The sequence below is a fragment of the Thamnophis elegans genome, chromosome 12, assembly GCF_009769535.1.
Source record: "Thamnophis elegans isolate rThaEle1 chromosome 12, rThaEle1.pri, whole genome shotgun sequence".
NCBI classification, from domain to species: domain Eukaryota; kingdom Metazoa; phylum Chordata; class Lepidosauria; order Squamata; family Colubridae; genus Thamnophis; species Thamnophis elegans.
The window spans coordinates 40,595,075-40,615,658 of NC_045552.1; the positions used below are offsets into that span (position 1 = coordinate 40,595,075).

General features: G+C 47.1%; 2 protein-coding genes across 6 annotated transcripts in view; one reads left to right on the top strand and one right to left on the bottom strand.

The window, feature by feature from the left end:
- COL4A5 (collagen type IV alpha 5 chain) overlaps nucleotides 1–12,847 on the bottom strand; it is a 161,224-nt gene extending 148,377 nt beyond the window's left edge. For all 4 annotated transcript variants that reach the window (XM_032227460.1, XM_032227458.1, XM_032227459.1 and 1 more), the window contains exon 1: nucleotides 12,604–12,847. In XM_032227460.1, coding sequence (XP_032083351.1) covers nucleotides 12,604–12,681 — 78 coding nt within the window. In that variant the 5' untranslated portion in view covers nucleotides 12,682–12,847. The remainder of the gene's footprint in view (nucleotides 1–12,603) is intronic.
- A 2,511-nt stretch (nucleotides 12,848–15,358) lies between these two features.
- Nucleotides 15,359–20,584, top strand: part of COL4A6 (collagen type IV alpha 6 chain) — a 217,305-nt gene continuing 212,079 nt past the window's right edge. For both annotated transcript variants that reach the window (XM_032227189.1, XM_032227190.1), the window contains exons 1-2: nucleotides 15,359–15,615; nucleotides 15,742–15,793. In XM_032227189.1, the coding sequence (XP_032083080.1) occupies nucleotides 15,605–15,615; nucleotides 15,742–15,793 (63 nt within the window). In that variant the 5' untranslated portion in view covers nucleotides 15,359–15,604. The remainder of the gene's footprint in view (nucleotides 15,616–15,741; nucleotides 15,794–20,584) is intronic.

The window sequence follows — 20,584 nt, forward strand, 5'->3', positions numbered from 1 at the left end:
GTGGCCGCTGCTCCCAGCTACCACCGGTATGCCCGTACAGGGCTGTACCACCCGGAACCCACCCCTGACCAGTACCTTTCAAACCAAGAAGCTAAATTCAAGAGGTGTCCTGGGGTTTTCTCCACCCCAGTGAGATTATGTAGAGTCCCACCAGACATGGCAAGCTCACAATCAACTCACTTCCCTTTGTTTTAAAACCATCCCCTTGGCTACCTGGCATAATGCCAGCCTAAATAGACCTCAGCACTATCACACCCCTGACCAAGGTTGCTGAAGGTACCAGAAGGAAACCCACTGCTATCTACGGGCCAGAACGCAGCTCGACTTGGTGCCAAAGCTAAAACCCACAAAGGACAAAGACGTCAAGATTAGCAAGCTTGGCATGGCCCATGCCTTCCCCCCCCCCCTCTACCCCAAGTTGGCATGATTTTTTTTTAGTTCAGTTGCTATCTTAAGTGCTTGGCTGAAAACACCATTCTGTTTGCCTCAAGAGATCAGCCTCCTGCAATTTTTTCCACATCAGTTACATCACCCCCCATTTCAAGGGAGAAGGGTAAGGAATAAAAGCCACAGATGAGAATTCTGTGTTTCTTTTTTCTCATGTCCTGCTTGACCCAGGACAAAGAGTCCAGTTAGTCAATCCAAAGTCCCCCTCGAATCACCAAGAGCCAAATTTTAGTCCTGGCTATGGATCTAAGCTTTCTAAAATAATAAGTACACCAAGTTTTCTAATGCCCAAGTCAAAAATACTGTCAAAATCTCATTCTCTCCTCCCCCCCCCCCCAACCTTAGAGTTTCTGGACCATGAATTGTACAATTTACAAGATCCCAGTGAAAACCTGTAGCGACAGAGGTTGGAATGTCACTTCTCTGTAAAATAAAAACACCTCCATTCAGGTTCTTGCGAAACATCAGGAGGAATTGGCAGGCAGCTATTGGAATGTCCGTTATCTACGAAATAAAAATACCTCAATTAAGGTTCTTGCCAAACATCACAAGGAATTGACAGTCTTGATTGGCAGAATGGAGGTTTCCATCTTTAAGGATAGCCAGAGGCCACGGGTTTTTTTTTTAAATCTTTGACCTTTGACCTTTTATACCTAAAGAACACCTAAAAGAGCTCTTCCATGGAATTGCAGTGTGACAGCAGCCTGGAAGAAGCTAAGATATCCTGGAGCATTAGCAATGATTCTTTGGATTATGCCCAGAAAATAAATTATGCCCAGAGTTGTAGAAGAAATATACAGGTAATTTTTTGACTTACAACCATTCAGTGACCATTCAAAGTTACAATGGCACTGAAAAAAAGTGAATTATGACCGTTTTTTCCACTTATGACCATTGTAGCATCCCCTGGTCACATGATCAAAATTCAGATGTTTGACAACTTATGGTTTCCTCCCTTTGCACATATGTGCTAGTCATTTCCAGCTCTTGGGGGTAGTGCTAATCTCCATTTCAAAGCCGAAGAGCCAGTGCTGTCCCAAGATGTCTCAGTGGTCATGAGGCTGGCAGGATTAAATGCCGAAGGTGCACGGAGCACTGTTACCTTCCCACCAAAGGTGGTCCCTATTTTTCTACTTGCATTTTTTTTTACATGCTTTCGAACTGCTAGGTTGGCAGAAGCTGGGACAAGTAACGGGAGCTCACTCCTAGGGATTCGAACCACCAAACTGCTGACCTTTCTGATCGACAAGCTCAGTGTTTTAGCCACTGAGCCACCGCGTCCCTCTTTATGACAGCTGTAATGGCTTGGGATCATGTTATCACTTTTTGCGACCCTCTGACAAGCAAAGCCAGTGAGGGAGTCGGATTCACTTAACACAGTGGTTCCCAAACTTGGCAACTTTAAGACTTGTGGACTTCAACTCCCAGAATTCTCCAGCCAGCAGAGCTGGAGTTGAAGTCCACAAGTCTTAAAGTTGCCAAGTTTGGGAACCACTGACTTAACAACTCTGCTCCAAACTTAACAGCTGCAGGGGTTCACTTAACAATTGTGGCAAGAAATATCATAAAAGGGGGCAAAGCTCACTTAACAGCAGAAATTTTGGGCTCAATTGTGGTTGTAAGTCGAGGACATCCGTCCATGATAGCCAAAACTCAGGAGGAGTCTGGTAGAACTTTTCAAGCCAATATTTTGTTTCAATTAAAAGATGCATTTGAAGAAAGCTTCTTAGTAAGAGTCAAATCCTTGCTGGACAGTTGTAATTTGGTTTTGCAAGCCAACATTTCCCATACCGCCACCTCCACACCCCTGTATTCTAGTGCAGCCCGGGTTCCAAAGACTATTCAAATAGTCTTTCCTGAAATTATGGTTCCACCACAAAACCGCGGTAGACAAAAGCGCACTCGACGAAAGCACGTACGTGACGTCATCACAGTGCGATGAAAACATCGCGCTGTGAGCGGTAAATTTAAAATTAAAGCGAAAACCTTACCCTAACCCCCCGAAACCTAACCCTAAACCTAACCCTAAACCTAACCTTTAACCTAACCCTAAACCTAACCCTAAACCTAACCCTAATGCTTAACGTAACCCTAAACCTAACCCTAACCCTTAACCTAACCCTAACCCTAACCCTAACCCTAACCCTAACCTTTATGTGAATCAGCTTGCTTTAATTTTATTTTAATTTCAATTTAATTTATTTTTAATTTTTTTCGTCGCGCTGCTGATGACGTCAGGTACGCGTTTTCGTCGAGCGCGCTTTTGTCTACCGCGGTTTTGACGGGTCACGGAAATTATAGTAGAGATACTTGTGAGTTCACATTATTGTTCCAAAGAAGACTGATGTGTGTTTGGCATCCTTTATCTGCACTTGCTTCTCATACTGGAATTCAACTCCAAGAGGAAGTGATCTCTGACAGCTGTGCATGCTAAAAAAAACAAACCTTCTGAAATTAAATGTGAAAGGAACTGCAATAAATTAAGGTCTGTTCAACCAAGTTGGGTTCTCACATTTTACTAGGCCAAAATGTGTTAAATCCCCAATTGTTGAATAAACCACAGTTGGTTGCATTTACGTAACATAGGTAAAGGTAAAGGTTCTCCTCGCATATATGTGCTAGTTGTTCCTGACTCCAGGGGGTGGTGCTCATCTCCGTTTCAAAGCTGAACAGCCAGTGCTGTCCGGAGACGTCTCCGTGGTCATGTAGACGGCATGACTCAACGCCGAAGGTGCAGGGAACACTGTTATCTTCTCACCAAAGGTGGCTCCTATTTTCTACTTGCATTTTTATGTGCTTTTGAACTTCTAGGTTCAAAAGCCGGCCTCATGACCCCGGAGACGTCTTCGGACAGTTCTGGCTCTTTGGCTTTAAACGGAAATGGTCACCGCCCCCTAGAGTCAGAAATGACTAGTGCATATGTGCGAGGGGAACCTTTATCTTCACTCTCCATTATATATGTACAGTAGCCAGAAAGTCAAGAAGGATTAGAGATTCCAAAACAAAGAACAAAAATATAATGATAGTAACTTTATTTTGAACATATAAAGTTGCTACTATGGGGGGGGGGTGGGGGGAGACGGGGGACACCCACAAATCTTTAATAACTTCAGGAGAAATAAGCAAGAAGCCCATTAATAGAGGAACAGAGAAGGATGGAGTGGAGAGGGTTATTAAGGATAGTGTATTTGTTTCCAAATCTCCTGTTGTGAAGGAAGATAAACAATTCTAATCAACTTCTACTTGTAAAATGCTTAGAAAACAAAAGTGACTTTTGACAAACTAGTTGCAAACTGTTTTAGAAAACTATTACACAGTGTAACAAAGCTTCAAATAAGAGTACATTTAAACCAGTGTTCTTTTAATCTTGACAACTTTTACCAAAATATTTCAGTTCTCAGAATGCTGATTGGGTGGGTGATTCTGGGAGTTGTAGTCCAAATCTTAAAATTGCCAATTTTGAAAAATGATGAATTTCAATAACCAACACAAGTTCCTAGCAATCTTTGTTTAAAGCAGCCATAAAAATGATCTTAATTCTATCCCTGGATTTTAGATTTGTCCACTAACCAGAGTTCTGAGTTTCTAAAAGAGGATTAGTTTTAAAAAGAAGAAAGGAAGACACGCTGGAAAAAGACAGCACAGGAGTCTACAAAATCCATTTAAAGTGTCAGGCAAAAAAAATATCAATGAAACACATTAATGGCAACCATTGACTCATAGGGCATGTTAAATGCTAAGTTGTAAAATGCCAGGAAAAGAGGATTTTTTTTAGCCGGTGCTAGAAAAAAAAAAACCAGCATAAAAATGATCAGGAAAAACATTTTGGGGACATCATCCCCCAAACTTCTATGCAACTATTGAAAAGACATTTTTCTTTGTAGAAAAATGCCCCGTTTCATTAGTCTCCAGGGAAACTTCTAATCTTAAAAGTTTGGTCACCTACAGACAGTCCTGGACTACAACAGTTCATTTAGTGACTCTCTAATGTTACAAAGTGTGCAAAAAGTGACATGACTATTTTTCACACTTATGACCACTGCCGCATCCCCATAGTCATTGGATCAAAATTCAAATTCTTGGCAACTGACTCATAATTATGAGAGTTGTAGTGTCCCGAGGGTTATGTGCAGTGGTGAAATTCCAATTTTTTTACTGCCAGTTCTGTGGGCGTGGCTTGGTGGGTGTGGCAGGGGATGAATACTGCAAAATCACCATTCCCTTCCAACTCCTGGGGGAAGGATAGTGCAAAATCCCCACTTCCTCCTGATCAGCTGGGACTCGGGAGGCAGAGTATAGATGGGGCGGGGCCAGCCAAAGGTGGTATTTGCTGATTCTCCGAACTACTCAAAATTTCTGCTACCGGTTCTCCAGAACCAGTCAGAACCTGTTGAATTTCACCCTTGGTTACGTGATCACCTTATGCAACCTTCTGACAAGAAAAGTCAATGGGGAAGCCAGATTCACTTAACAACTGTGTTACTGACTGAACAACTGCAGTGATTCACTTAACAAGTATGGCAAGACAAGTCATAAAAGGGGACAAAATTACGGAACCTCTCCCTCACTTAGAAATTTTGGACTCAAAACTGTGGTCATAGTGGCACGACAAAACCGCGCTACGCAAAATAGCGGAGATTAAATCGCGTCACTAAAGTCGCGACGTCATCACCGCGCGTCATCACCGCGGGGACAACAGCGCGGCGACAGAAGGGCGTTCTACATACTTCGTTCTTTGCCTCCAAAGGTAGCCCTCCTCCTCCAGCTGACAGCGGCAGCGGGCACGGGGCAAAGCGGGCTGCCCAGCAGCAGCAGCCCGCGGGAAGGGTCCAGCTCAGCCGCGGGGGGGCAGCAGGAAGCAGAGGAGGATGTGCCAGTGTCGGCGGCCCTGCTCGGGCCCCCCGTGGCAGCAGGCTTCCTGCTGCCCCCCGTGGCTGTGCTGGACCCTTCCCACAGGCTGCTGCTGCTGGGCAGCCCGCTTTGCCCCGTGCCCGCTGCCGCTGTCAGCTGGAGGAGGAGGGCTACCTTTGGAGGCAAAGAACGAAGCATGTAGAACGCCCTTCTGTCACCGCGCTGTTGTCGCGGCGGTAGGGTCGTTTTTTTCTTAGCGCTTTGGACGCCGCGGATTTGCCTCCGCACTTATGTCGGCGCGGATAAGGGCATCGCGGTTTTGTGGTGGAACCGTGGTCATAAGTCAAGGACTAGCTGTATGCATGCCTTACAGTCTTTCTCCTTTGAATTTAGCGTGCTTGTATATTTTTTCCCCAGTTCTGATCTTTTGGGCAAGTTTCTGTTTTCTAAGGAAGGGGACTGGGAATTTCAGAACCAGCTGGGTTGGTAGGTGAAAGACATGCTGAATAATAGAACTTGTGTGGAAGGGTCAGCCTTGTTGGTCAAATGTAGAAGCCTTATCATCCACACCTGACTTACAGAAAGAGCTTCTTCTCACACCAGATACAGAGGACATTTTTTTCAAGCAAAACATTTGGCATTCCTGATTGAAAAGAGCACCAAGATAACATCTTGTTAAAGGAATGTGAGTCATTTCTCAGGGTGGATAGAATGTGACCCATAATGCTTTAAAGGCAAAGGTAAATGTTCCCCTTGCACATATGTGCTAGTCGTTCATGACTCTAGGGGGCAGTGCTCATCTGTTTCAAAGCTGAAGAGCCAGTGCTGCCTGAAGAAATCTCCGTGGTCATGTGGCCAGCATGACTAAATGCCAAAGGAGCACGGAACACTGTTACCTTCCCATCAAAGGTGGTTCCTATTCTTCTACTTGCATTTTTACGTACTTTCAAACTGCTAGGTTGGCAGAAGCTGGGACAAGTAACAGGAGCTCACTCCATTATGTGGTGCTAGAGATTCGAACTGCTGAACTGCCGATCTTTCTGGTCGACAAGCTCAGCGTCTTAGCCACTGAGCCACTGCATCCCTCCATAATGCTTTACAAGAGTGTTTTTCAAGCTTGACCACACTAAGGTGTGTGGACTTCAACTCCCAGAATTCCCTAGCCAGCTAAAGGCTCCACAAGGGTGGGTTGCTGAACTAAAGAGAAATGTTCATCTTTGAAAAACACAAAGTTGAGATGCCTCTCTGATCCCTGGCACCGAAACTCATGACAAACAAAGTTGTAGATTTAGGAAGGAAGCAAAGAGATCTGTGTGAAGTCAAACAGTGCATGAAGCCACAATGTTGTTTGTGGTTTAACTCCTTGAGTTAATCCAGCCAAGTGTGACTTATTCAACAAACAAGTGAACAGAATTTGACCTACTGTAGTTTGATGGGCAAAGGCAGTCATTGTGAAAATTGGAGAACCAACTAAGATCAAGTTTGGCTGTTTCACATTCAAGAGTTATTGAGAATTATTTTAAATTGACTCTAGTTTAATTGACTTTTATTTAATTTAATTCAAGGGAATTGATGTTTTCTTTATGAGAGATCCTTTCCTAAAAATAACAGTATGGAAAACAAATCCTCATTCCTATTTTCTCTATAAGTTTAGGTAAATTCCGTTTGACTTAAACTCTTAAGTCTTGTTTCTACATATCTCCTCAAAGATTTCTTTCCAATTTTCCTCTCTGGCAACTAGAGTTCAGTTGGCAAAAACCCTGACTGAACTTTCTTACTTGTCATAACTCAGATGCCAGCGGGCACCTTTCGGTTTTATTTTTATTTTTTTGCATTTTCAGATGTCTGCGGTTTGTCCTTTACTGTGGTGCAAAAGTTCCGATGGGTGCCTGTAAATCTACACTCGAGGCAAAAGCAAGGCACAAACACTGCAAATAAATATTGTGCTTTATTTGCCATGGGAATATAATCCCACTCTATTGGCATTCCAGAGGATCATAAATCTCTTAGCCTTGAGGCTGGAATAGCTGGAAGCTCTTGCAGGATGTTAGATGTTGGTGGAATCTATTAAATTCATCACCTCTCTTGCTCTTTTTCCCAACCCCTTCAGTTATAGTCTGCCTTTTTTGGCTCTTAGGATACAGGTAGTCCTCGATTTACAACTGTTCATTTTAGGGACTGTTTGAAGTTACAACAGCACTGAAAAAAAAAGATTTATGACCGTTTTTCACACTTACAAATGTTGCAGCCACCCCATGGTCACACGATCAAAATTCAGATGCTTGGCAATGGACTCATATTTACGACAGCTGCAGTGGTTACTGGGTCATATGATCCATTTTTGCTGCCTTCTGACAAGCAAAGTCAATGGCCCCAGGATCAGAGGTGGGATTCAGCAAGTTCTGTCCGGTTCTGGAGAACTCGCAGCAGAAATTTTGAGTAGTTCAGAGAACCGGTAAATACCAATACCACCTCTGGCTGGCCATGCCCCCATCTATTCTCTGCCTCCTGAGTCCCAGCTGATTGGGAAGGAATGGGGATTTTGCAGTATCTTTTCTCTGCCACGCCTACCAAGCCACGCCCATCATGCCATGCCTACCACACCACACCCACAGAACTGGTAGTAAAAAATTTTGAATCCCACCACTGCCCAGGATACTGCAACCATCACAAGTGTGAGTCAGTTGTTAAGCATCCAACTGTAAATCATATGACTACAGGGTCATAAGTGTGAAAAATGGTCGTGTCATTTTTTTCAGTGCCGTTGTAACTTCCAGCATTCACTAAACGAACTGTTCTAAGTCAAGGACTACCTGCATCTTTTTTTCTCTCGAGTTTTGCATTCAGAACTGGAAGTCGGAAACAACCTAAGGCACCTTGAGGATAAAGCCAAGCCTTGTACCATGTTTTCCCGAAAATAAGACAGGGTCTTATTTTCTTTTGACCCCCGAAATAAATGCTTGGCCTTATTTTCAGGGAGGTCTTATTATTTTTGAGGTGCAGGAGGTGGCGAGCGTGGTCTCCTTATGGCTGCTGCTGTATTGCAATATTTTCAGGGGAGGGCTTATTTTAACGCAGGCGCCCAAAAGCCTGATCGGGCTTATTAATCAGGGAGGTCTTATTTTCAGGGAAACAGGGTAGGAGAAAAGAGCCTGGGAAATACAGCTTCGTCCCTCCTTCCCTATCTTATAGAGTAGTTGCCCCCAACCTTTTGGGGACCAGGGACTAGTTCCATGGTGAGAGGGTTTTTTTGCAGACCATAAGGGGTGTGGTTTTGCATGCTGCCTGCATCCACTCGTTTGCACACACTGGGTTCTGGCACGCCACGGACTGGGATTTGGAGACCATTGTTACAGACCAGGGGTCTCCAAGGTTGGCTACTTTAAGACTTGTGGACTTCAACTCCCAGAATTCCCCAGAGCTTGGGAATTCTGGGAGTTAAAGTCCAAAAGTCTTAAAGTTGCCAAGGATGGAGACCAGAGATGGGTTCCTACCAGTTCACACCAGTTCGGTAGAACCGGTTCATCAAATGTACTGAACCGGTTAGAAGAGGTTCCACCAGTGGACCCGGAAAGCAGGCCATACCTACAGAAGAGGTTCTAAAATTTTTTGAAACCCACCACTGACACACAGACACACACACAGACAGACTCACACAGAGAGAGAAAGAGAAAGAAAGGAAGAAAGAAAAAAAGAAAAAAAAGAAAGAAAAAGTGAGAGAGAGATGAACGAAAAAAAAGGAAAAAGGGACAGAGACAAAAGGAAGGAGAGAGAGAGAGAGAGAGAACACATGGTCAGCAAGCCACTCCCACAAAGGAGGCCACACCCACAGAGTAGGTTCAAAAATTTTTTCACTGATGGAGACCCCCTGTCTTAAGGAACCCCATCCAAAGCTACTTAGGCATCAACCTGAAAAACTTTTTGTCTTCTTCTAGATCAAGGTTGTTCCAGGCTTTCTACATTCATTTCCTCTCCGGCCAACACACGAAATATATGAACTACACTATCGTGAAGCCTCAGCGGGCAAAACTCAGCCAGAAGAAATCGGGAGCCTAAAGGGCTGAAGAAGATTCCCAGATTCCTCTTTGAATTTTTATGATCCTCTCCCCACTTTTGTGAGTTCTGGCCTAGGAGAGCTTGGAACGAGAAGAAGAAAAGAAAGAATAAAACCTTGATGTGTTTGTGACAGTTTCCCATTTTTGAGTGGCTTGTTTTTCTGCAAGACGTGGAAGAATTCTGGGAGTTGAAGTCCTCAAGTTGCCAAGGTTAGAGACCCCTGTTGTAGACTACCTACACTGCTATAGAAATATTTCAAATCAAGAGATCTGGTTTTTATGCTCAGCTCTGCTCCTCAATCTTACAGACAAACAATCTTTTCTCTCCAAGCTGCCATCCTTCGCTCACTTCTATGCTTCACTTAGAGGCCAGTTTGTAATACATTACGGGGGAGAGGAGCTGGAGGGGGGAAACTTAGAGGGGGACTCTGCAAGATATGGGAAACCGAAAGCAATAGTTGAGCTGTTCCTAGGCATCTCAAGGCCTTGGTCCTGAGAATGGAATGTAGCACCTATCTATCTACCAACCACAACAGGGACCGTTAGCAAAACATCTTCTCTAAACTTGATGGGACAATGGGAAGACAATGAGGTGGGTGGCTTGGGGAAGGAGGGAAAGTTTATCCTAGTGATTTTCACACTCAAACATCAGTTCTGGCTTCACATTGCTTGCAACCACTTGGCTTTTAGTAAACGTAACCTTTTAGTCTCAAATGGACTCTTTCCTAAGGGGCCATGTTTGTGCCAGGTCTCCCGTTTCCACTCAATTTTGTTCACAATTTCAAATATCGGTGACCCATACCAGTGTGACTCATTCCTGCTGGATTAACCGTGCACCGGGATACCCAAAGCAGGTGTTACAAACCAACCAACACAGAAGAAAAAGAGCTCAAGCTTTAGAAACAGCAGAAGTGGGGTATAGATTCCCTTTCTCTAACGCTAGGAATTTACACTTTATTATGCGCTCCAATTATGCAGAGTAGGTAGTCATACAAAGAATGAATTAATTTGGTCCCCACCCACACCCCATCCCAAACCCTGGGAATTTTAGTGCAGAGCAGATGCCAAACTGAATGGAGTACTTTGCCAGCAACTCCACGTTACTTTTATTACAAATCAGAGGCCTGCTCAATTTAATGAGGTTGACATCTGAATTAACATGCACAAAGTCAATTATTGCACCAGATGCAGGGAACGGAGTACTATAGAATAAGATAGCCAACACTTTGGTTCTCCTTTAGCAAAGGAATTTCCATAAAATCCCAGAAAACATTAAAGAACTTGTGTTCAAACAGAATTAAAATTAGTTCGTTTTGATCTGTCTTCACAGCAGTTCAGGTTTTGGGGTTGAGGTTCCACAGCCAACAAAAATACATTATTTTCTTAACATGTAAGACATGGGACAGAGTTATTTGCCTTAAATGACAGGGCTTACGCATGGAAGGAGGGGTGGGATGGGGGGGGGAAGCAAAACTTGTTAAGGAGTAACTAAGCATTATTAAAGCATTTCAGTCTGTGGTCCCAAACTAAGAGAGAAAAAAACACATCCCAAACTAGCCCATAAAATGTGATGACTAATTTCCCATTCATGGCATTAGATATTTAGGGGAAAGGTGCAAGACAAACATCTGGCTGAGTTTTCATTCCTGAAAATAAATAACAAATAAGAGTTCACTACGGATATTGGACCAAAAGTGATTTCAAACATGCACCGCTGCATTCTGCTTTCCATAATGACCATGGCAATTAAACGCTACCTTAAAAGGAGAGAGAGCATTAGTTAATAATACCTATTATTTCAAGGGGGACTGTTAATAAATTACAACTAGGCACAAAGAGAAAACAACTATTTTGATAATCTCTATGCAAAGGAGAAGAGGAATTACGGTTAAGAGGGCGGGAGGAGGGATTACACAACTAGTGAAGTACACATTTTGTAGATTCCAACGTGCAGGCACTTTATTTTATAACCCCTCCAAGCCATCACAGCACTAATGTCCACTGGTGTTAGTGTCATCAGTGGGTCATAAACAGAAGACACACATTTGCTCACCTACAAGGACCCAATGCAATTTCACTCCACCTTCCATCTCTCAAGTAGTCTAACTTTTAGCAACTATCAGAAAGTGGAAAAGAAGGATACAGACAATTTAAAATCCATATTAGGGGACAGGGGGACAGAAAAGCACCATATTTTGTTCCCTCTGGACACCCCAAATGAACTTTTCCAAAGTTTGCACTTTCCCTCCCGCGGTTAGACGGGGAGGAAGCTACATTTGTGTGGGACGCGCACAATCCTGCCACCCAATCTCCTCCTATACACGCACATAGCAAAACCATACATGTGGGAAAGAAAAGGGAGCATCCTGGAAATTCAGGCATCCTGAACTTTGCTGAAGTTCTCCCCCCCCCTTTTATTTTAAGATCAGCATCTCCATCCATCCTCTTACCTTAAGACACCCTTGCAAACTGTGGGAGAATGAAAGGGGTTCAGATCGGCAGGGCTACTGCCTCCCCTGGCATCCTCACTAGCTGGAGGGGCCAGGCAGGGCCGCTTCCCCCCCTCACCCCCACGCCTTCACTTTCACTTACTAGAAAAGTAACTGGGAGAGAGTAAATATTGCATGGACGGGAGTTAAGACAAAACCACCCATGCCTTTGTTTGATAAGGACATTCCCGGGAGAGGGAAGACTAGAGGGAGGAGAGAAGAGATAAGGAGGCTGCCCTGATGCGGCCACCTGAAGGAGTCAGTTATGGGTGGGGGGAGTGCAGTGCAGGCCCCCTCTGTCCCAAATCTCTTTCTGGCGGCTCCTGCCCTTCTCGGCTCCCCGCCGTGGAATCCAAGCCCATCTGTGCAAAGCGGTGCAAAAGTGGGAGCCCACTGATGTCCCTTTTCTCCGCTCTTTCTCTCTCTCTCCTGCCTTCTTCTCCCCCAGCTCCACGCCGGCTTTTTTCCCTCCCTAGGACCCCGCAGGGGCGGCAGGCAGGCTCCGACCCGTTCCCGCGCCCCCTCCCCTTTCCCAGCCTTCCTTGCACCCGCTCGCCTATTTTTAAAAGCAACTTTGCCCAACTTTTCCGGGGCTCTGCAAGACCGTCCCTTGGCAGCCCCCCGAGGCTTCCTCCCGTCCCCCCACCCAGTCCGGCCCCAGCCCCGGCTCAGCCCCACCCGGGGCGGCTCGGACCGGGGTCTTCGCCCACGCGCCCCCTCCCCAGCCCCGCTCTCCCGTCCGGGGGCATTTGAGCACCCACCGCAGCCTGGGCGTCCCAAGCGCCGAGTCCCAGGGCGAGCAGCAAGAGGAGGCGACGGGCGCCCGGGCGCAGCTTCATTCTCCACCTCCTGCAGGAGCCCCGCAGCCTCGCCGGAGCTGAGCCAGCCTTCGCCCACCCCCAAAAAAAGGGGAAAGGAAGAAAAAAAGGCAAAAGCCGAGGGGGATGAAGTGGGCAAGGACTGGGCAGGGCTGGGCCGGGCGAAGCGGCTCTGGGCGCCCGCCTCCGCGCCCGCCTCTGCCTCCGCCTTTCCCGGCTCGGGGCTCGCCTTCGCTCGGGGCCGCGGCCCGGCCTCCCTCCCTCCTTCTCTCTCTCCCCCCGCGCCCCCCTTCTCTGGGGACTACTTTGCCTGCCTCTCGCCGCCCCGGCGTCCGCCCGGATTCATGCGCCTCTCGGCCGGCTGCCTGGACGGCCTGCGCCGCTGGCGGATGGGATTTGTAGTCCCGCGGCTGACTCGGAGCGGGAGCCGCTTAGTGGGCCACCAAGCCCCGAAATCCGGGTTGACTTTTTTTTAAAAAAAGTTTAAAACTTTTCTCTGCCCCCCACTCTTGCTTGCTTTCGTTGCGCGAAGCCGTGGTTTAGCCAGGACTAAGCTGCCATACTGGGGGACTCGTGCGTTGAATTGGGAAACGTTGAGCGGGTTTTGCGCTCAGTTTGGGGACTCGGGAGGCGTTCTGCCCCTTGGGGCTCGAGCCGCAGACAAACAAGCTGTACATTAATCTGTTCTACAAACTCAGTAGAATAGAGTATAGAGTAGAGTAAGATAGGATAGGATTCTTTATTGGCCAAGTGTGATTGGACACACAAGGAATTTGTCTGTGGTGCAGATGCTCTCTGTGTACATAAAAGACAAGATACATTCGTCAAGAATCCTAAGGTACAACACTTAATGATAGTCACAGGGTACAAATAAGCAATCAGGAAACAACATCTAACCCGGGTTAGTTCCTTTTGGTAGAAGAGGCGATAGTAGGGGATTGGAGAACTTGCCGGAGAGAATAAAAGTTGATTTTCTGCGCAAAGTTGTACCCGATGAAAAACGGATCCGTGTTCCCCCCATTCCGACGACCCCAGGCGTCCGTGCTTAAGGAAACCGTGGCTTCGCATGACTTGCTTTATTAACTTAACCTCTTTAGATGGGAGTTCCCACAACCCTCGTTTGTGGATTAGCGTTTTCGTTGGATTGTTTAAGGAAACTGGCGGGAGAACTACAGCCCACCTTCGGTAGCCCACTTTCACGCGCAACCAAGAACGTTCCTACCACCAGCGGGATGGGGTCAACTCCTTATAGAATAACAGAGTAAGAAGGGACCTTGAAGGTCTTCTAGTCCAACCCTCCTCTGCTTAGGCGGGAAACCCTACACCACAACTCCAGCCGCCCCACGCAACGATTCCAGAAGAGCCTGAAAATCTGAACAAAACTCGCGGAAGGATCACGTCAGGGGCAAGTCTAGAAAGTTTTCCCAGAGGGAACTTTGAAGGGTTTTGGCAGCCCCGCACCCAATGTGGGTGACCCAGCGCCGTAGAGGGGGGTGGGGATGAGGTGGTGGCGAGAGCCCATCCCAACGGCGGCTGTCTCTCGATCGCTCGACTCTGGTGCGTCTCGTTCGCTTCCACGACTTCAATGTATATATTCTATCGTCTGAGTAAACGGACAGTGAATAAAATCAGTCTGTAAATCTTTTTGGCCTTTGAGAAGCCCCGAACACTGGTCCGAGTTTGAAGACTGAGCCCCCCCTCCCCGAAGAGGCTGACGGAGGGGGGTCGTGTCGGCGGTTCAGAAGACTCCCCCTCTCCCCTTATGTTTGCATTCCCACGAGATCCTCGCCCGTCATTCCCCCGAACCACCTGTTCCCCGAACAACTTAGCGCGCAAGATGCGCTGCTCCCTGAGATGGAGATGCCAAAAGTTAGCCGGAGCCCAGGTCCCAATATTTGAGGGGCTGCCCCAGAGAGGAGGGAGTCAAGCTGTTTCCCAAAACACCCGAGGGCCAGACAAGGAATAATGGACGGAAACTGACCAAGGTGAGATTCAACCTAGAAATAAGGAGGAACTTTATGACAGTGAGAACAATCAACTCATGGAGCAGAAGTTTCCTTCGGAAGTTGTGGGAACTTCATCACTTCAAGAAGAGATTGGACTGCCATTTGTCAGAAATGCTGTAGGGCAGTGGTCCCCTAACTGGGGTCCACACCCCACGGGGGGATTTGATTTTTAATGTGGGGGGAACTTGAACCTTGTTTAAACCAAGTTAATGGCCGTTTAGGCTTCTTCTGCGTGAGTAGAGTTCGCTTTTTGCGTAAAGTAAGAATTATATGTCACTGGGGCATCAGGATTTTAAAGACACTTAGGTGGGGCATGGCTAAAAAAAGGTTGGGAGCCACTGGTGTAGGGTGTCCTGGTTGAGGGGGGGGTTGGACTAGATGATCTATAAAGTCCCTTCCAACTCTGTTAATCTGTTAATCTCTTGCGGGGGGGGGTTGTCTTTTGAGACGTTGCAGGAGCCCACTAAACCCCGACCTGGAGAAGGCGGCGGAAAGCCCCCCCCCCCCATCCTAAAGGAAAGGGGTGGAAAAGGCGCCCCGCTCAGCCTGGTTCCCTGCCAAAGGCTGCGGGCACACGCAGGTGTGGACGGACCAAGCCGGAAACTGGCATGCCTGGAAGAGGCGGGGGGGTGGGGGGGTGGGAGGAGAGGCCGAGGCGGCACTGCGGCTGCCTGGAGGGGCGGCGGCTCCGCCCTCGTCCCCCCGCCCCCGCCGCCTCTCGGCCGCGCGGCTTCGACGCGGAGCGATCGCCGGGCTCCTGCGGGGCTGCCTGTCTCCCCTGCTGCTCGGCGAGGGCGGAGACCACTTTTCACGTGTCCCGCCCGCGCGTCCCCACGACCGGCCCTCCCCCTCTTCCCCCCTGGGTCGCGGAAGGGGCTCCAGAACCGCGTTCTCCCCGCGGGGTTCCAGCCACTGCCCCGCGGCTCGGCAGTGCCAGCATGTTCGCCCGGTGAGTGCCCAGATCCAAAGGGAAGGAAAGTGGGGAGGGGGACCAGAATATTTTTTGGGGGGTCGCCTCTGCCGTGGGAAAGCGTGACATGTTGACCCCCCCTTCTTTTTTATGTTCGGTTTGCAGTGCGCCCCTATTGCTGATCGCCCTCTGCCTGGCAGCGCATCCCGTCCACGGGGTAAGTTCTCTGGGCTCAGGACCACCAAAGAGTGTGGGAGAGCGCGGGAGGGTGACGGGCTTCTGGGGGAAGGGGGTGTCCCACCCAACCCCCCCTCCCCACTTGGCCCCTGGCCCTGACGGGTGGGAGGAATCCGTGGGCTCCTCGGAGGTGGAAGCGCGAGGTGGGTGGCGGGAAGCAAGGGAAAGTTGGCACCCTCCTTGCCACTTGGTTCAAAGTTGAAATCTTGGGAAGAGGGGCCGGCAGGGCCCCCAATGTGATATGTGGGACTCAATCCCCCCTTCCCTGGGGCTGGCTGGAGGGTCGCCTTCCCCCTGCAGACCCCTGCAAACTCCCAAATCCGTAAGGGCACCTAAGGAAAGATGGAACGTTTATTTTTGTAATTGAAAAATAATAAAACTCTTTTTAAAAAAGGATTGCTAGGAATATGCACAACTACACTATTGTTTTCCCCCCCTGCTGGAGCACGTGGACTTGGCTGAGGTCCAAAATGCCTGAGGCCACCACCTCCTGTCACTTGTTGCCTTCTAAGCCTCTACTCCCAAGTAAGCTGCAAGAAGGAGCAGAGGCTGGCAAGGTCTTGTGGAGACTCCCCCCCCCCCCTTGCCTCCCTGGCTCTGGGTTTCCTTGACCTCTATGCTTTTTCCTCCTTTTCCTCCAGGGCCTCACTTGGCCCACTGAGCCTAAAATGCTCCCTGGAGCAGGGCTGCCCTGCCAGGTTGGGCCAAAGTGAGGGTTGTGGGTCTGTGTCCAACACAAACACACTTGCAAAGGTGTTGAGGAAGAAAGGCCCCACTGGAGTGAGAACTGGGAGTTTAAGCTCTCTCCACTTTTCATCCCTTGATGGTTTCCAATGATGGTGAATATCAAAACTTTTTACTACCGGTTCTGTGGGTGTGGCTTGGTGGGCATTGCAGGGGAAGGATACTGCAAAATCTCCATTCCATCCCCACTCCAGGGGAAGGATACTGCAAAAGCCCCATTCCCATCCCACTTCAGGAGAAGGATACTGCAAAAGCCCCGTTCCCTCCCCACTCCAGGGGAAGGATACTGCAAAAGCCCCATTCCCATCCCACTCCAGGAGAAGGATACTGCAAAAGCCCCATTCCCTCCCCACTCCAGGGGAAGGATACTGCAAAATCTCCATCCCCCCCCCACTCCAGGGGAAGGATACTGCAAAATCCCCATTCCCTCTCCACTCCAGGGGAAGGATACTGCAAAATCCCCCTTCCCTCCCCACTCCAGGGGAAGGATACTGCTAAAGCCCCATTCCCTCCCCACTCCAGGGGAAGGATACTGTAAAATCCCCATTGCCACCCCACTCCAGGGGAAGTATACTATAGAATTTCCATTCCTCCCCACTCCAGGGGAAGGATACTGCAAAAGCCCCATTCCCATCCCACTCCAGGAGAAGGATACTGCAAAAGCCCCATTCCCTCCCCACTCCAGGGGAAGGATACTGCAAAATCTCCATCCCCCCCCCACTCCAGGGGAAGGATACTGCAAAATCCCCATTCCCTCTCCACTCCAGGGGAAGGATACTGCAAAATCCCCCTTCCCTCCCCACTCCAGGGGAAGGATACTGCTAAAGCCCCATTCCCTCCCCACTCCAGGGGAAGGATACTGTAAAATCCCCATTGCCACCCCACTCCAGGGGAAGTATACTATAGAATTTCCATTCCTCCCCACTCCAGGGGAAGGATACTGCAAAATCCCCATTGCCACCCCACTCCAGGGGAAGGATACTATAGAATTTCCATTCCCTCCCCACTCCAGGGGAAGGATACTGCAAAATCCCCATTCCCTCCCCACTCCAGAGGAAGGATACTGCAAAATCCCCATTCCCTCCCCACTCCAGAGGAAGGATACTGCAAAATCCCCATTCCCTCTCCACTCAGGGGCCAGCCAGAGGTGGTATTTGCCATTTCTCAAAACTACTCAAAATTTCCGCTACCGGTTCTCCAGAACCTGTCAGAACCTGCTGAATTTCACCCCTGGTTTCCAAGGGTAGGAAAAGTGGGATCCCAAATATTGAAGATGATATGATTTCCTGATTATAAATGGAAAACAGGCTGTAGATAGTGCTCAACTTCCATTCATTCGTTTAGTGACTGTCCAATGTTACAACAGCACTGGGGAAAAGTGACTTACGACCCTTGCAACATCCCCCCTGGTCATGTGATCAACATTCAGCCGCTTGGCCACTGATTCTTATTTATGACAGTTACAGGGTCACACGATTTTCTGCGACTTTCTGACAATCAGTGGGGAAGGGAAGGCAGATTCACTTAACTGTGTATTAAATTAACTGCAATGATTCAATGAAGTGGCAAGAAAGGTGGCAACTCACTTCACAACTGTCTCACTTACGTAGCAACAGAATTTTTGGGCTCACTTGTGGTTGTATGTCGAGGACTACCTGTATTTCAGGATATGCTTTATTATGCCAGGAATATGCGTTCATTTATTTGTTTCGTATTACTACTAATACAATTTTAAAAATCTGCCCTTCTTTGAAGGACATTAAGGGGAGGAATTTGTTAAGTTGGCAAGTTGTTGCTGATTTCTGTGTATCCACCTTACATAGAAATCAGCAAGAACTGATTTCAACAGTTGTTGCTGTTACGTTGCAACAGCTGTAACAACAGTTATAACTGGCAACTCCAGTAGAGCCCAACATTGTTGTTGTTAAGTGAGAAACTTATTAAGTGAGTTTTGCCTCCTTTTATGACTTTTCTTGCCACATGTGTTAAGTGAATCACTGAAGTTGCTAAATTAGTAACACAGTTGTTAAGTGAATCTGGATTTCCCATTGTCTTGGCTTCTCGGAAGGTCGCAAAAGAGGATCATGTGACCCCGGGACACTGCCACCGTCATAAATATGAGTCAGTTGTTAAGCACCCAAATGTAAATCACATGATCCTGGGGATGCTGCAAATGGTCATAAGCGTGAAAAATGGTCATAACTCCCCTTTCTTGGTGCTGTTCTAACTTTGAATGCTCTTTAAACGAACTGTTGTAAGTTGAGGACTGCCTGTAATAAATAAGATATTATTATTTTTTAAAAATAATAATAATAATAGCCACTTGTGGCTTACAAGTTCTATTATAAATACATTTAGGGTAAGATTTTCTTTGAAATAACTACTAGGAGTTCCAGGGTCTAAGCATTGAGCTCAGCAACTGCTTGAAAAAGTTTTGGCTATTCTGAACTCTGGTAGCAAAATGTATTGTGCCAATCTTAGTTGTGTTCACAAAGTGTGTTAGGAACTAATCTGTGGTTAGTCTCGGCTTCTCTAGTTAGCTAAAGGTCAAGCATACAGGGAGTCCTCGACTTACGGCCACCATTGAACCCAAAATTTATGTTGCTAACCGAGAAATTTGTAAAGTGAGTTCTGCTCTCTTTTACCACTTTTCTTGCCAATCCCTGCATTTGTTAAACATGGTTGTTAAGTGAATCAGGCTTCTACCTTGACTTTGCTTGTGAGAAAGTTGCAAAAGGGAATCATGTGTCCCTGGGACACTGCAACCATCATAAATGTGGGTCAGTTGTCAAGCATCTGAATGTAAATCACATGACCATGGGGATACCGCAAGGTCATAACTGTGAAAAATGGTCAGAAGTCAGTTTTTTCAGTGCTATTGTAACTTTGAACAGCCACTAAGTGAACTGTTGTAAGTCGAGGACTATCTGTAATGTGTGAACCCAGCAATTGGGTAAATTCAGTTAGTCATTATCCCTATATGTGGGGCTTATGTGGGCAAGTACAGTCTTGGTAAGAGATTTTCTTCACACATTACCTCTCATTTTCCCTGAAAAGGATCCATTGTCATGCTTTTTTTTAAAAAAATCAAGCATACAAGAACAATGTATGGAGACTCTAGAAAGAGTGCAGAGAAGAGCAACAAAGGGGATTAGGGGACTGGAGACTAAAACGTACAAAGAACGGTTGCAGGAACTGGGTATGTCTAGTTTAATGAAAAGAAGGACTAGGGGAGACATGATAGCAGTCTTCCAATCAATATCTCAGGGGTTGCCACAAAGAAGAGGGAGTCAAGCTATTCTCCAAAGCACCTGAGGGTAGAAGAAGAAGCAATGGGTGGAAACTAATCAAGGAGAGAAGCAAGTTAGAGCGAAGGAGAAATTTCCTGACAGTTAGAACAATTAATCAGTGGAAGAGCTTTTCTCCAGAAGTTGTGAATGCTTCAACAGTGGAAGTTTTTAAGAAGATGTTGGATAACCATTTATCTGTAGTCATGTAGGGTTTCCTGCCTAAGCAGGGGGTTGGACTAGAAGACCTCCAAGGTCCCTTCCAACTGTGTTTATTCTATTCTATTCTACTCTACTCTACTCTACTCTACTCTACTCTACTCTACTCTACTCTATTCTATATGGTACCAAAACGTGTGCAGAAATGCATCTTTAAAAAAAGTTCAATAACTCCTTTGTGTCTTTTTTGTCTGTATTCTTATAATCTTCTCCAAAGCTATGGGGCCAGAATATTTGCCTCGGCATAAAATGACTAGGTTTCACTTCCATTTCAGGTCTTCAGTCCTACCAACTGGGCTTGCTGGAAGTTAATTTCTCAGCATCTGGAGGATGGCAGGTTTCCTGCTTAGGCCTCATGCAGTCATCACACAAGTGAAGTGTGCAATGACACAAGGATGCATGCAGTAGTGTTTTTACGCCTTCATGGCTTCTGACAGTGGCTTTCTCCTCGGGAGAAACCATCAGGCTATACTGGTAGAATTACCTACTGCAAAGGTTACAGTAAACACACCATACAATAT